Source organism: Aplidium turbinatum, chromosome 1 (genome assembly GCF_918807975.1).
Source record: "Aplidium turbinatum chromosome 1, kaAplTurb1.1, whole genome shotgun sequence".
Classification (NCBI taxonomy): domain Eukaryota; kingdom Metazoa; phylum Chordata; class Ascidiacea; order Aplousobranchia; family Polyclinidae; genus Aplidium; species Aplidium turbinatum.
The window spans coordinates 29,230,497-29,247,366 of NC_137472.1; the positions used below are offsets into that span (position 1 = coordinate 29,230,497).

Here is a 16,870-nt window from a genome sequence, read left to right on the forward strand (position 1 = left end):
TTATTTTAGGGTTAGGGTTAGGGTTAGAGTCAGGGTTAGATTAGGGTTATGGTTAGTTAACTAACCCTAACCCTAAAATAAATCGTTCTGTCGACCTAACGTCCTGTCGACCAAACGTCCTGTCGACCAAATGTCTGTCGACCAAACGTCCTGTCGACCAAATGACCGGGTACCGACAGGTGTTGGGACCTTCCAGAGGTCCGTCATTTCCTTGAGGACGGACTTGTCTGATTCACGGTCTCTTGTTTTGTGCACTCCATTTTTCACAAGTTGTGAGGCGATGGCATTTGCTGAAATGGGGCATTGGCGACGAGAGGCACGTGATCTGCCAGTGAGGTTGTTGAGTGTACTCCATGCTGTGCGGCTGGAGTGCGTGAAGTCGATTGAGTCTATGCCTTCTGTCCAGCGCTTCTTCCTCTTTGAATCCAATCTTGCCAGCAGGGCTGTTGCTGAGTTGGTGGTGGCGGTACCCTGGGGGGAACGGAGGAAGTCGTGACAGATGTACAGTGAGTCTCCTGGAAGAGAATGATGAGGGCTTGATGCTTGGTGGCCAGGTGCTCGATGATGTTGAGCTTGCTGGCCGTGATGCCCTCGGTGTTCAGCTGCAGTACGGTGGGTCGTCGGTACTTTTCGTACAAAAGAAGCTTTTGTTCTTTTCCCATCTTCCTGGATGCTTTTTATCCTTTTCAATGTCACATGCTTCCCCACATATTAAACAATTTTTCTTGAAATCAAAAAATGTACTTGAAGATCGTTTGCTACGTTTCACATATGACTGTCACTATCAATGTGCAAGGCGTCGCGTCGGGCTGCTTTGCGTCTTGACAGAATGTGCTGTTTTCATTATGGAATTTTGAGCGATGTGTTATTATCGGGTATTGACCTGAAGTTACCTTTGAATGAGAAATCTGTATTATGTAACGCATTTCCAGAATCGTCTGTAAGCATGCAAATCTGGAATGTTCTGTTGTTTTTCATAATTTCTGAGCGTCGTTTGTCATGACGTCATAAGGATGTTTAACAGTAGATGTCCGATTGTGAAATATTTATTATGTAAGAATCTTCTACTTTTACGTGACATTCTTTAAACTTCTTTGGGCTTCTGCTTGTTTACATTAATGCAACTTGATAGAACAATGTGACATTACGTAACCTTCTCGAAGTTACCAGACCGAAACAACCTTCTATAAATAGTGGTGTAATTTGTGTAATCAATTATTATTGAGTTGATTATATGATGATGAGAGTTGTATTATGACGAGTTGATTATGAGAGTTGTGTTATGAGTTGTGGATTGGTAGTTGGTGCAGGAATTATTGTTGATTGAGAGTTGAAGAAATCGAATACAAGTAGATGAGAATTGGTGCTGATATAAATTGTGTTCGAAATTAGAGTTATTGAGAAGCCGTTCGTTAAAGTCCTTCAAGAAGTTAGATTATCATTTCACTAGTGGAACCATTCGACATTTAATTGACTGCTTTTCGGTTATAACCCATTAAACTACGTCATTGAACCTTTCCAAGTCTTTTTCCTAGTAAGAGATAGAAAGAAATCGTGACAATGACGTTTCTTGATTTTTGTTCTTCCTTTTCAGATATCTCCCGATATGATTGTTTGATGTATAAGTAAGATATAAGTTTTGATGGTAATATAAGGCATTGCTTGAATCCAATGTTTTATGAAAGTGATCACCTCTTCTTTCGCTGCATTGTTTTACTTTTTCTTTAAGTGTCAATGTCAATTGTGCCTCCATTAGCTTATGCGTATCAGAACAATTTAATATAGGCTACTTTGAAACATACAAATGGATTCCATACTCTGCATATTATTATTTAGACAAATTACTTTTGATTTTCTGAAAAAACGAAAAGAAATAAAATGAGAAAACAAACTCAATGCAAATATTCCAAACAAGGGTGATGAAGACATGCCATAGAAGTTTAGAATGAACTTCACAATGCAATACCATGTCTTCATGTTCTATTTTTAGGCTACACAATTTGCCAACAAAATGAACAAATACTAATGAGAAAAAATGTGATAAACTGATCAGAGTTTTTTGTGAATAAGTTAAGACCTCAATATTATTAATCTGGACAAAAAATCTTTTAAAAAGATATATAACATGCCTATGATTGGACCAATTAAGATTTTTTCCAAATTTTGCCTTGGCAAATTTTCCGGATTTTACGGACTTTGGAAACCGAACGAAATCGGGATGTTGCCCAGGGTTTGGAAGGTGGCAACATCTCTAAAATTGTTCCTATAGGACCCCTCTAACTATTTCTACAAAAAAGTTCGTTTCACTCAGTATTTCAGTACAGGTCAACCTCACCAGCCCCGGACTAAATGGATAGTTTGGTGATTGTTCTTTCTATAAGACACATACATTATACAGAACGACTGTAGGCCTCTGTGTCGTTGCGAGTTAATTTAAAAGTAAAAGTTGTTTTTATTTGTTCTACAGATTCATATGTACCGTTACTAGGCAATACAAACTGTTGTTTCAATTTTTAGGCTGTATTTTATTAAAATTTTCACTGAAAGTAAAAATAATTCTATTTTCTGCGAATGTAGACTAGGAAGGCATTACCTGATGTAGCCTCTTGAGGTCAGTAAGAACTAAGAACCTCTATTGGAAAAAAACGTAGACTAGAAACTGGTGTTCATAAATTAAGAAATTACAATGATCTGTAGTGATGAGATGCTAGAGTCGGCACAAGACTTCGCGCAGTGTTCAAATGTGCATTCGAATCTGAAGCTTACACAAAAAAAATTGTACTTGCATGACGCTTGACTACAAATGAACACGTATCATCAATGTCGATGAATTGAAACGATACAAAAAATGGACTTCAAACATAGTCACAACAAACAAGGAACATCTCTACATTAATTACAGTAAATAGTGTTTTTTTCAATGAAATGGATGAGCTTGGTGACCTTCTTCGAGGTTTTTAATATTTTGAAACATTTTTATGATGTAGGAACAATCGCGAATCACCCCGTTCGCTGATGGAAATGTAAGTTCTTTGCTTCGATAGCAATAAAGTCAACGCAGAAAATCTTTTTTCTACCAAATAAGACGTCGAAAGTAAAAGAATCTATGATCTTACTTCATTCTACGTATTTCTACGTATATGTATGTAATAAGTTTCGCGATAATTCTAACTTTTAGGGAATGTATTGTGTAATCGCTCCCTCCAAGATTTTCGTCCATGGGTCATAAGCAGCATAAAGCGCTATCTGTAAACGCTTCGAACAAAACCAACAAGTTTTGAAAAGTCAGGGAGATGCAACTCTTCTTTCAGTTGTTTTGGAAGACATGTGACTAAGCGCCTTTCGTCCCTGGATCCACTACTGTAAGTAGCTACCGAAAGTACTAATGGAAAATGTAACTATCATATAGAGTAGTTTCTCCACATCAAGAATTGACAAAGATAGGTAGCCTACGCCTTGTTTCGCTCATAATTCAAGCTTCAGAGCTATTAGTTACTATTTTCAAATGGCCAAAATTTTATAATTTCAAAGTTTGTTTTTAGATTGCGTCTACAAAATATATGATATACTGCCTGACTGGAAATTGCAACAATTAGGCATTAAAATTCGTGTTATTTCCTAATTTAGATGTTTACAACGTTTCTGAATGACAAATGAAGTCAAACTGATAGTGAAAGGTTGCAGACTTTGTTTCAAGAAATGTCTTGTCTCAATTTTTATTTAAAGCCAAGGAACCATATTTAGTGGGAAAAATGCCAAACTTTCCCATCACGATTGCCCTTTGTCCAAAGACGACCAATCGAGTATTCTTACTTGCAACGCATTTCCGCACGACAGAGTATTAGTTGCGATTGCGAACATTGAGAATAGAATATTAGGCCTAACTGTCAAAAATCTGTTTACAAATATCTTGATACATTCGATAAATTTAAATAAAAGCAGCCTAAGGAGTTTAAATTGCAAGTAAGCAAAACATTGGAAAAATCTAAAATAATGGCAAAGTAAGCTAAAGAATTTATTGACATTTATTCTTGGAAGCCGTGAGCGAAAAAGTCTCAACTTAGAGTTCAAAAAATAGATAAATCTAAAACATAGCGTAAGAAAATTTTATGGAGTTTGTTTATAAAGTTGATCATGACGATAGTCTTGGCTATGTTTTTGGTTAAGCCTTGGGGAGACCCAAGAGAGTTGAACTGCAAGGAGGGTTGATCCAACCCTAAAAATGTACTTTAATGCAGGGGTTTTCAACCGCCGGTCCGCGGACCGGTGCGGCCCGTGTAATTTTTTTGCCGGTCCGCAGAAGATCTTATTTTCTGCAAAGCTTATTTTAATGTGGAGTTATTAGCATAATGTAAAATTGTGATCGGACTGTGAAACATGCACAGCTGTAAAACTGACATATCTCCACGTAAAATTGTTTGATAATAAAGGTGAACTTTTTGATGACCTAATTCTGTGCCGTTGGTAATGTTTTTGTGACAAATTGCGTGTAGTTTTCAAAAAGTTTTGAAACACAGAAATACATAACCAAATGGGGAATTTTGTCCTTGATTTTGAAAAATTTCAAAGTCGTTGGAGACGAAGATTTGGAATTAGATAAATTTGAAGTTCCCTAATAAAGTCAGGCCTGCAATGGAAATTTGCCTGAACCGAGGTTTCAGAAAGCAAAGATTTTGTTTTTCAAAGACTATACGGAAAATAGCGTTTCGGAATGGCATGAAGACAAGCCGATTTGCTGTGGAAAATGCTGTTGAAATGGAGTGGTGAAAAAAGAAAAAGAGGTGCTGAGCATTGTGAGTCAACACTTGAAAAAGTTGACTAACAATTTTGACGATCGTTTTGCGTAACATGAAGATCCTCGACATGGAAACTTTTGGATAAACAATCCATGCATCGACGATGTCAACACATACGACCTTAATCTTCGTGAAAAAGAAAGTCTGATTGAATTACAATATGTTGTGCTTCTACTTGGCAGTCCAGATTCAAAAAACATCATTGTCACACTTCTGGTTATCTCTTGCAAGCGAATTCGTGTCTAACTTTTAAACAATTGAATTGATGGTAATTGTTTCAACTAGCTACAGTATTTAGAAACGACAATTCTTTTTCATCTTTAGCTTTAATAACAATGCAAAGAAATCGCCTGGATGCCGAAACAGAGCTACGTGTTTTAGAAACTTCTTTGATATCTCGTTTTCCTCACATAGGCTACGGGCAGCGTAACAGTAGCAAATTTTCCACTGACATTGATTTTGTATGTAAATGGATTGATATTTTTCTGTTTGAGTTGATTTGATTGCCGTTTTATTCCAATTTTTTTCCTGAATACAAATAGCCTATGCTAAAACCTTGCATTATGGTGCGCAACGACAACTTTGGTTAACAAAACGTTACAAATATTCATTCTATTCACTACGATCTTTGTTTGCCGGTCCGCGAACATTTTTTAAAAATTTTGCCGGTCCCCCATTGTTAAAAGGTTGAGAACCACTGCAAAGGATTGAAGTGTAATTTTGGAATCCTGTATACAACATATGTAACATTACTGCCATTTTGTCTCAATCAATTTGGTAGTTTTATGTGTAATATAGCTCGCTGAAGTAGAACAATGTAAAAATCAAAGCTAAAAGTGGATTTCTGATTTACAAGTATTACGTCTTATAGCCACTAAGTAGGAGTAGTTAGTTTCTTTGTAAGGCAGCATGGGGAGCAGAGAGAAACTGTGAAATAAAAATTCCCCCCTTTGAAACTTGTGTGACGTCACGATAATTGAGTAGTAATGATAATAGTATTTATAGTTATTTTTGATTCAATTACTTTGAAGTCAAACAATTTTCAATGTAGCACTTCATCTTCTACAGTCTACACTACCGAGTGAAGTAACCGCAAGCTGTTGGAAAACCGCTTTGGTTGCAATTTGAAAAAGGTTAAAACCACTGTTTAGGCCGAAAAACTATTGGGCCCACCACTGATGGCAAACAATGTTCTCACCGAAACATCACTATTTTGAGTTAGATGGTGAAAAAATAAACCTATAACAAGTGACAATGCAACACCGTGTGTTGACTAATATTGAACGCTTTATTTTCTACTAAATCTTTTTTTTTTATGGTTTTGGTGGGCAATGGCTTAACTCACTTTGAAACTATGATCGACCAACTCTCCTCCATCGGCGGGAGAGTTGAGCCAATCGATTTTTTTATTTCATCGGCAAAGTAGGCTACATATTATAAACAATGATGTTAGATTAATTTGTTTTTTGTGTATGAGGATGAATGGTTATCCTTCAGTTTACAAAAAAATGATTTGCGTAGCTTGAAAAATTCGATAAATACTTACCAAAGTAGAAAAATCGGCTTAACTCTCCTCGGTCTCCCTTCCATTGTACACAAGATTGACAACGTTAAATTGGAAAGAAAAACGCTGCTGAATTTAACCAGCTTATTCGTAAGGAGACATTAAAAAATGTTATGTAAATAAGATGTTTATTGGAATACTTTCTGTCAGATAAAGGATTAAAGCTAAAATACAGGACATATCAGTTTAGTCTGCTCAAGACGTTATAGGTTGATTATGCAGATAACCGATGGCTAACTAGGTCATACTGTAGCTAGGAATTTTTAAGAAAGGGGTTAGGGGTACGATTGTAATAATTTGATTTATTCTGCGTGTCACGATTTCTTTGTATCTCTTACCAGGAAAAAGACTTGGAAAGGTTCAATGACGTAGTTTAATGGGTCAAACCGAAAAGCAGTCAATTAAATGTCGAATAATTCTACTAGTAAAATGATAATCTGACTTCTTGAAGAACTTTAACGAACGGCTTCTCAAATAACTCTAAATTCGAACACAATTTATATCAGCACCAATTCTCATCTACTTGTATTCAATTACTTCAAGTCTCAATCACCAATAATTTCTGCATCAACTACCAATCCACAACTCATAGCACAACTCTCATAATCAACTCATAATAATAATAATAATAAACATTACACAAACTACACCACTATTTATAGTTGGTTATTCAGTCCAGTAACTTCGAGAAGGTTACGTAAGGTTACATCATAAAGAACCATTGTTCTATCAAGCAGCATTTAAATGTAAACAACAGAAGTCTCTAGAATGTCACGTAGGGAAAATGATTCCAGAAAACACATTTTACATAATACAGATTTCGTAATCAGAGGTTACTTCAGGTCATAACCGATAATAACAGATCGCACCAGAATTCTACAACCAAAACAACACGCTCGTTGAAGATACAAAGCAAGCCATCGCGAGGCATTGCACCTTGATTGTGACACTGCGATATGCAAGAAAGAACACAATCGCTACAGATTTTGGCGCTATACTGCATAGCGTGAGGTCAGCCATATAATAACGTGAGATTTACCTTCCATCACCACTATGGCACTAAGTTTGCCACCGCATGATCCATTCTTCGTGACTTAATAGACAATTTGCAGTAATCTCTAATTCCAAAGGTACAAATATCATATATTTTGATACATTTATTTTGGCGAAACACACTTTGTACATTTTCTCATAGTGATACAAATAGTTCGTTGGAAGTTTTTTGCATCACCTTCCAGCAAAAACGATCAAGATGAGACTAGAACAGCCATCCACTCGGTTTTTAACATCCTGTTCATAATTATCGTTTTAGCGTCCAAACATGATTTCTCAATTGCTCACCTATGTTGGGCAGGTCGAGTGGAAGACCTAGACTTTAGGCTGCGTTTGTATAGGCGACCTGTGACGGCAGACCTCACGCTATAGTAGCACTTCGTTTTTAAAATCTTCGGAATTAAACTATACCTGATATTAAACTCAGACCTACCAGCACTAGAACTGAAGGTGATAACTACTCGATCACTGGGCTGGTTTAATTTAAATTATGCAGTTTACTGGTCGTCTTCCACATTCCATTGTGTTGGAGCTCATTTTACATATTAGATATACTGTATTGTATTTATAGCAGTTCTCTTTGTCTTGCATTACCATTTCATCAGCGTTTTTATTGCAATACGGTACATACAAAAACGCTGCGGTATATATGAAAAAAATCAGAATAACATAAGACTAACTTAGTATTAACAACAACGTAAGCTAATCAATTTCAGATCATTTACTAAATTTTTGAAATTAGGATTAATAAAGAAGATTTGAATCATTGGCTTTTGAATATGGAGCGTTGCATTATTTTGTTGTTGCTAGCACTGAGTGCTCTCTGCAAGGCTGAAGATTATCCGACTTGTATTGTTCCTGACACTACAATAATCAACCAATTACGAGGTAGTGCAATCAACCCTAATTTTGCAAACGTGAACTTTCTCGGAATAGGCTATTTTAAGAACTTCAGACTTAGAACAATGTTTACAGTACCGTATGTATTCTGGCATCTAAAATATAATGTTGCAAAAGGCAAACGTAGGCTAACTGTTGTATGATGTACTTCAGTTTATTCTTGGAGGTTTGTAAAATGATTTCTCGCAGGTATACTTTGGCTTCCACTTTTTCTACATATCCTTGGTAAATCAAAGATCTGACACATTGCACCCCAAGCACGTTCTTTCAACAACATTTCGTCAATGATGTGAAATGTAGCAGATTGTTTTGTTTAGGACAGTAGAGTAGACTCATTTTACCCGTAAGGCTACGTAGCACCACACTTGTTTAACAAAACTTTTCTGTTACAAGCCTAGCCTAGCTAGATAATTAAATCAAATAATAGTTATGGTTGACAAATAACCGATTTTTACTAAGCTTTCTCGAAAATTTATTAAGCCTTGCTTTTGTTTGTGTTTATTTTGTTTTGTTCTTGCAGAACGAGTTACATTTTTGGAACGAGACCTATCTTCCAATCTATCAGGTGGGTGCAGCTTTATATGCTGGACAATATATATTCCATCAATTAACACTAACCTTAAAATAGGAATCTAAAAAGTAAATTTGAACCAATAAGTCTAACGCCTTTATTAGGCATCTACGGCCTTATGCAATTTGGTAGCAATCAATACAATTTTTTAGCTTATTTGATTTGTATCTTTTTAACGTAGCTTAACCACATTTTTTAATTAATACTTGAGCCTGGCTTGTAATTTCTTGAAAATATCCCCAAAAGGTATTTTGTAATGTATTGCAGCGAGAATCGTGGCAGCGGAAGAGAAATGTCAAAATAACTCTGTGGGTAAGTGAAGCCATTTGACTGAAATCACCGTTGATATTCTTTTTATTTTGATACAAACTTCAACAACCAGTGGTGAAGGCAGGTTACGTTATAGGGGAACGAGAAAGCTTTATCAGTGGTAGACTATATTCAAGAAATTATTCGCAATATATGGAGCGAAAAAATTTAAAAAAAGGAAAACAAAGACACCTAACCTATAGTCCACTTCAACTGCTATCGAAGTTTTTAAAAGTTTTTCTTGTTGAAGCATAGACCCCTTATTTGTTAATACAAATATTTCTACCAGGGGTGTTTTAAAGATAAATCTTGGATGATGTCGGCTTTGGCCGACCAACCGCAGGTAGGCTATACGCAGTACGTAATGACGGACCGTTCTGTGTTGATGCCATACCTTGTTTCCAGGATGTGGTTCAGTGGTGGCCTTTGGGGTGGGCGAACTGGGCAACCGCCCAGGGCCCGCAAATTTATGGGGCCCGCGCTTATCCAAAATATACACAAATAAAATCTACATTAAGCACTCGCAGAAAGCAGTAGGCTAACTTAAACTTTTCCACCGTAGTTTAACCACAGTTCTCTCTGTTCTACAGTATTTGTATCAAAACAAACTGAATGTTGTGTACCCTAACTAGTAACTTGTGTTTGTTACTAAGACTATTTCTTACTGTGCCAGTTACTGTAGCTTCAGGGGAAAGATCATGTTCTAAATTAAAGATGATAAAAAGTTACCTTCGCTCTACAATGAGCCACGAACGCTTGGTTGGACTAGCTGTTGTTGCAATTGAGCACAACGTGGGCAAAACATTGGACAATGCTTCTCTTATGAAAGAGTTTGCCGCAATAAAAGCTAGAAAGGTGCATTTTGTGTAAGTGCTGCAGACGAGTGGTGTAGGACTCGGATGGCACTGGGTGAGGTGATACAACATAGCATCAGAGTGATGTGAAGATGTCACAGCATGAAATACACCTTTCTCGCTTACCATCGCTGTTTATTGTTGTATCATGTTAATTTCTTTTTGTGTTATTGTGATTTATAGTTATTTGAGTTTGCGTATTTTAATTTGTCGATACGTAGGCGGTAGAGGGCCCTCATATTACTTTTTGCCCAGGGCCCACAAAACCTTAAGGCCACCACTGATGTGGTAACTCTTGTTGGTTGGGACCGTGTGCTTTACGTTTAGTTCAAATATCGTGACGTAGTTGCAAAGAAACCCGAAGCTTTGAAGGTGGTTGGAGTTGAAACGGTTTAAGATTCTATTTTATTTCAACGAAACATTTCTTGCTTTCTTTCATGTAAACTGTGAAATTTTCAATTAGGAAGATAACTTACCTAAACTTTTCTTTGCAATTGCTCAAATTCGTTGTTTATGATGTCTAGTAGGCATAATCGACTCACATAGACAACTTTGAAACAAGTTAGCTAAGTTAAAATAAGTTTTTTGTAATTGTCAGAACTTGAAAACCTCGAAACGGAAAACAGAATTTTGAGATCCACGTTAGAAGATATGAGGGAAACTATTACCACTCTCATTGCTAATCAGACAGCAGCTTTGAACCGAGGTTTGCTTACTTTTAATTTAGTCATTTAATACAGTGGTCTCCAACCTTTTTAAGAAGCGACCCCAATTTAAATGAAAATGAAATCAGCATTTACATGTGACCCCATTTTGTTTTCCGATATAGAGAAAAATATTTCTAGTATTGCTGAAGCTAAATAATACGAGTATATGCACAATTACAAAAGAATGTGGCTACAGAAAAGTATTCCAAAATGATTGTTTTTAAGAAGTTTCTATTAACACATGAACTTGATTTCACGAACAGAAAATTGTCAATTTGTTTTAACATTTATTTTGCACCGTTTAAGCGATGATTGCGTCTGCCTACTGTTCAAGAGTTTTTGAAGCCGCGACTGGTCTATGCACAAGCTTAACCGCATGTCATGCTTTACTTCCAATCGATTACGATGTTTCTCGTTTTTACTATACTCATTGCGCTAAATCCGGTTTCACACAACCAAGTGGTTGAAAACGAGGTAAGTAGTTGAATAACAAAATTTGACCTAGTCGGGTACGTTGAGGGCTTTGACACCCAAAAGTAAGTAGCCTATTTGCTGAGACCTTGGTGTTTTGCTTTAAACGAGTTAAAAGAAATGTGGTTTTTCGGATCAGCTGTCATTTCTGTAAATTCTTCAACAACACGGAGGGGCAGTTCCTACAAGTCTATGACAGAAAAAGGATCTATTATCCAGTCTTGTTCTTTGGACGGCGTTAGGATGTTTACCATAGCAGTGCTCAAGCTCAGATGGTTTATCTACGCAGCCTGGATGATTTTTTTTCTTCATCGATTCTTCTGTTATAACTTTAAGATTACACACTTTGGTTTGCCATTAAATTCAGTGAAACTAAGTTATAACGTATAGCGTCGTCATATGATCTTTTTCTGGTATTTTTGCTGCCATTTTTGTATAATATTTAGCTATGCTTACTAGCTACAAATTACCATGTCTAGCTGCAAAGCAAACCGTAAACAGCCGGTGAAATGTCTGCACTCTACACCTGCATCTATTCGCTCATTCTGGAGTCACCTTGAATAATAAAAAGTTAGTTTAAACTTGCATCGTGAATGCTTTTGCTCTGTCCGACTACAAAACTTTTACCTCACAAAGATAAAGTGTTTTGCCTCCTTGTCGCAACTATTCGGTTTTTAATTATTGCACAACAATGGTTTAATTGTGACACAGGGTAGCAAGCTGTACTCCTAAACACAGGCAAAGATTGCAAACCAGAACAAAAAAGTATCGGTCTTTTTTTCGGTAATAAATTGAATATGGTGAGTTATGGCGACCCCCAGGAAAAGTTAAGGCGACCCCACTTGGGGTCGCGACCCACAGGTTGGAGACCACTGATTTAATAGTCTAAAACAGTCTAGGGTTAGACCTATGTAGGCTAAAAATTAGGCCAATTTAGCCAAGTTTATTTATTTTTAAATTTACACTGACAAAACTCGTCGCCTAATGTTATTTAAATATTAACAAGGAATGATATATTGATGTAGGCTAACACGTCATAAAAAACGACTTTTGTGCTTTTGAATCATACTGCCTATACAGTTGATATCTCTTGTTTTTTGGGTCAACTAAACAATTTCAATTTTTACTTTGTTTTAATCCCCGGTATAAACTTAGTAAACGTGCAAAAATGTCTATTAGTTTCATCCTATTACAGATGTTTCGCGTGTGTGTTAATAGGGAAAGAAAACACCGACAATACAAAAATTAGGAGGGGGCAGACTAAACATACTTCAAGGGGTAAGTTAACAAAAAAGTTTTTAACTGATACTTTTGTAACAAGTCTGCCCCCGTCGACTTAATTTAAATTCATACAACGATAGTCGGTTTGGAGCTCAACAGCAGGCTAAGCTGTCATAATGTAAAAGAGAAATCGCACTATTCTAAGAGCAAGGACTATAACTGTCTAAAACGTTTTCTGCCTAGACTGGATAAAGTGCAGGCCTTACTTATTAGAAGAAATGGTGTATTGAAAACGACAATAATAAAACAAAACAAACAGTTGCTTACCGAATTCTTACATATTCCCTAGTCACTCCAAATCTCCAGTTCTCCAGATTTATAAAACAATGACCACTCCAGTCCATGCCAAAACGTAAAAGAAAGATAAACTAGCAAAAATTGTTAATGCATGGCCGGGTCACTCAAGCATGAAAATGGAATGGAGCAGAGATACAACAATAATATTAAATGGGCGGGCAATCGTTTCTAACAATAACAAGCAGTTAAAATCATCTTGTTATATTTCACATTAATTGGCCGAAAGAGCATGTAGCTACTTTTTTTTCTGTAAGCAACAAAAGTGTAGTAGGCTATGTAGCCAGTAAGGCTACATACTTCATAATCATCTAGTTCAGTGGTTTTCAACCTGGGGGTCGAGACCCCAGGTGGGTCGTTTGGCTTTTCTCTGGGGGTGGCGAAGACGAACAATAAAAAAAAAGTAACAGATATAAGCAGAAAAATAGACTGATTAGGCTATTATCTTACTAGATACCAGAACAAGTGTTGTGTTTCGTTACTAACGTAATTAATTTTAAAGCCAAATCTAAGGTGTGCTCTAGCAACAACAGCGCCACGCACAGACAAGCTTGCCGCCAAGATGCAACACCAGCCATCTCACTGATGCTGCCTTGTGCATGAATTCAATAAATCAGTATTTTTTTCAACCGAGTTGTATCATAATTTATATCATTTTTAATTAAAACAATGAAAACTATCAAAACTATCATTTTTAATTATATATTTTTTTGTGCTATTGCGCATACACAAAATTTGTGCCTTTTATGCATTTAATGTATTACATATGCTCAAGTCAAAAAAATTTGGAAGGGGGTCGTTAGTTACATTGGGTTGCAAAAATGGGTCGCGGTATGGAAAAGGTTGAAAACCACTGATCTAGTTAGACGTGGCCTACATCAGTTTAATTTCATGATAATATCATATTATGATACTCACGCAGAGCGTGCTTTGCAAGACCCTCTATGGTACACTCCTTTCAATGGATTTCAATATCGTGTCACTCCATCCGGGCAAAGCTGGCAGAGAAGCAGGGAAGTTTGTCGCTCTTTGGGTGGCGATATTGCAATTTTAGGAATTCAAGAAAACAACAACAGATTGTAAGTTGTGGCAAGATTCTTACACGTAGCCTGCATATTCGCTTTCTTGATTTCATAGGTTACCCATCCAAACAGTCTTACGTAGGCTACTTAAATTCCATAACTGAATCAAGCTCAGAGAAACTCATTCAAAATTTTCAATAGCTCAGTTGGTTAGCGCGTGACTTCTGTGAACAAAGAAGCTTCAAGATCAAGCGGCGCTGGTTCAACTCTCGGGGTGAGCGCTTGAGCAACGCATTCTGTGGACTGCTTTCCATTCAGCGTCATCTAATGGAAGGAATAATTCTCCGGCAACAAGACTTCAACAATCGGGAAACTTCACTCAGCCAATCTCGGTAACAGGCTTTGCGTCAAGAGCCTCTACAAGTATGCGTAACTACCAGGAATCACCAATCAAACATAGGCGTAGCCAGGGGGGGCGAAAGGGGCCATGGCCCCCCCAAATTTTCAAAGCTTGGATTCCGAAGTTGAACCATTTGTTGAAAATATAATATAATTTGTATAAATTTATATCGTTTTCCAAGACATCTGGCTATTAACACCCCCCAGGACTTGTTTTAGACACACAGAAAGACACCAATAAATTTTGCAAATTGTAAATCACGCAAAGTTTACGCGATTTACGCTTCTTTTAACTAATCTGTGGAAGCAATTTTAGAATCGCTTACTCTGTTAGGTTTTTGTGTAGCTGAGTGTTTTGTGTTGTCTAATTTTAGCTGCAGTTTTTACCCGTTTGTGTGTAACAGCTACCTTTAATAAGTTAATAGCTGTTTATCTGCTAATAAATTTCATGCAAATATTACCCTGAAAGTGTTTCCAGAAAGCGCTATAATCCATTATTTGAGTGTAATTTTGCAAAAATTTCCCGGGGGAGCATGCCCCCGGACTCCCCTAGAATATGCCTACCTTCGGCACGCTCTAACCCCCACCAGCTATATTGCTTCCCTTGCTTAACCCACCAGGATACGTCACTGCACATCAGGTGGCGATGTCTTAAATCAAACACTTTATTGTTGTCTTCAATTCATCAAATATTTGCCCCCCTTCCAAATTTTTTTTTCTGGCTACGCCACTGCTATCAAGGCTTTGTCATTCCGAGGATAAATATTCAAAACTAAACCAAACCGTTTAAAACATGAAGAAAAAAATAAGTCTCACTTTTGGTTGAGACTTTCACCTTTATCTACACCTAGTGGAGAGAATAATTTGCAGAAGACAGCACCAAATGTCGTCATAAAAGTTTTCTAACATTTCGCTTTTTTCTCTCTCTGTCTCCCTCTCATTTCACACGGCAAAAACAAAGTTCAATTCTTTTCAACTTTTAATGTAAATCTGAACTGTCGAAACAGTTTATATTGAATTAACACTGAAACTAATCAAAAATATTCAAATAAACACAAACATGTCAACAGCGATGACAGTTGATTGCAATTCAACGTTAGAGCCTGGAAAGGAGCCTAAATTGATTGATTAAATCTTTATCCTCGGACTGGGAAAGCTTCTTGCAGAGCTTAATCCTGGCAGTTTCGCATACTTGTAGAGGCTTTGAATCACTGACGCAGGCCCAGTCACCGAGATTGGCAGAGTGAAGTTTCCGATTGTTGAAGTCTTGTTGCCGGGGAATTATTCCATTCATTAGATGCCGCTGAGTGGAGAGCAGTCCTTAACGTGCGTTGCTCAAGCGCACACCCCGAGAGTCGAACCAGCGCGGCTCATTAAGAGTCATCCCGTTCAGAAGCTAATTGCTTGTAGATTCTTATACTTCGGTCCTTCTGCCACTTCCATCATCATCAGCAAACAACCTAACTCACATTGTAATCTTGTATTGTTTTTTCACATGTGCTGATGATGCAATATAAAAGCACTTCTTCTTCTGTACAAAATGTATCTTACAAATAGTTTTGTTTAAACTCAGACGCATCGCTGAAGCTCTATCTTTGGAACAAACTTGGATTGGATTGTCAGATCTCGACCAAGAAGGCAGGTGGACATGGTTGGATGGGACCCTTGCTGGCATCAACAATGTTGATTGGTTTCCAGGAGAACCCAGCAACAGTGGAAGAAATCAACATTGTGGCGAAATATGGGGTGGCAACTTTAATTACAGGCTGAATGATGACTACTGCAACAATAGACAGCAAGCTTTGTGCGAAAGACGACTCATATAGATTTGTTTTCGAATATACATGTACATAAGTATTGCCTGTTTAAAGCTAGTAAGTGACTTTTTGAGAAGTAAAACAATTAACATGGCTACTTCACCATCGCGGTTGTCATATGGGATAAACTGGGAACTCCACAAGCCAGCGTCGGCAACGAATAGAAAAAATGAAGCTCAATCCGTACGTTTGTAATCGCTTGCAATAAAACCGCGTGGTTAGATAGCCTAAATGAGAGATTGTTTCAATTAATCACTTATACAGCCTCATGGCTTTATTGGGTCCACGTTATACTACTCCCTCAAATGACGCCAATCTGACGCTTTTCGTCTACCTACCCATTTCCCCATGTGATGTCATGTAAGTTGTATTTGCACAAAGTGGTAAATCACTTCAGATGCACACTAAAAGGGACTTTTATTTTAAGCTAAAACACATTCCTGTTGACGTTCATTGACTTGGGTTTCTAGAACGACACATTGTGCTCATATGTACCTCTCTCTGAGCTTCCCCATACAACGGTTTCGACATCTCCTAGGGCCGCGTGTGATATTTCAACTGTTTGTTGCTGATTTGCTTTTACAACCAAGGTTATCGCGCGTTTATGGATCATTCAATTAGCAGGATTTTTCACGGTTTAGATGTACCTAACTTCTTTCTTGGTTTCTCGGCAGTCGAGAGACAATTGGTGTACATTTACTGGCTATATAACCTTGAATAAACCAACTATATCTGCTATAACTTGCTCCGTTGTTTTTTGCTTGGCAACGAGCAATGGTTGGTTGGTTTTGAATCTTTTCTTCGGACTGACAAAGCCTTGATTGGTTTCGCA

The 16,870-nt window shown here is 37.3% G+C and overlaps 1 protein-coding gene across 2 annotated transcripts; it reads left to right on the top strand.

The window, feature by feature from the left end:
• Nucleotides 1-8,171: 8,171 nt before the first annotated feature.
• Nucleotides 8,172-16,759, top strand: LOC145779264 (perlucin-like protein). 2 transcript variants are annotated; one of them, XM_082590806.1, is made up of 6 exons: nucleotides 8,172-8,301; nucleotides 8,834-8,878; nucleotides 9,152-9,196; nucleotides 10,646-10,753; nucleotides 13,723-13,879; nucleotides 15,795-16,759. In XM_082590806.1, exons 1-6 carry the CDS (start codon nucleotides 8,193-8,195, stop codon nucleotides 16,045-16,047), a joined length of 717 nt encoding a protein of 238 aa, XP_082446932.1. In that variant the 5' UTR covers nucleotides 8,172-8,192; the 3' UTR covers nucleotides 16,048-16,759. The 2 variants fall into 2 exon arrangements, with proteins under 2 accessions (XP_082446932.1, XP_082446940.1); XM_082590814.1 differs by lacking the exon at nucleotides 10,646-10,753.
• The last annotated feature ends 111 nt before the right edge of the window (nucleotides 16,760-16,870 follow it).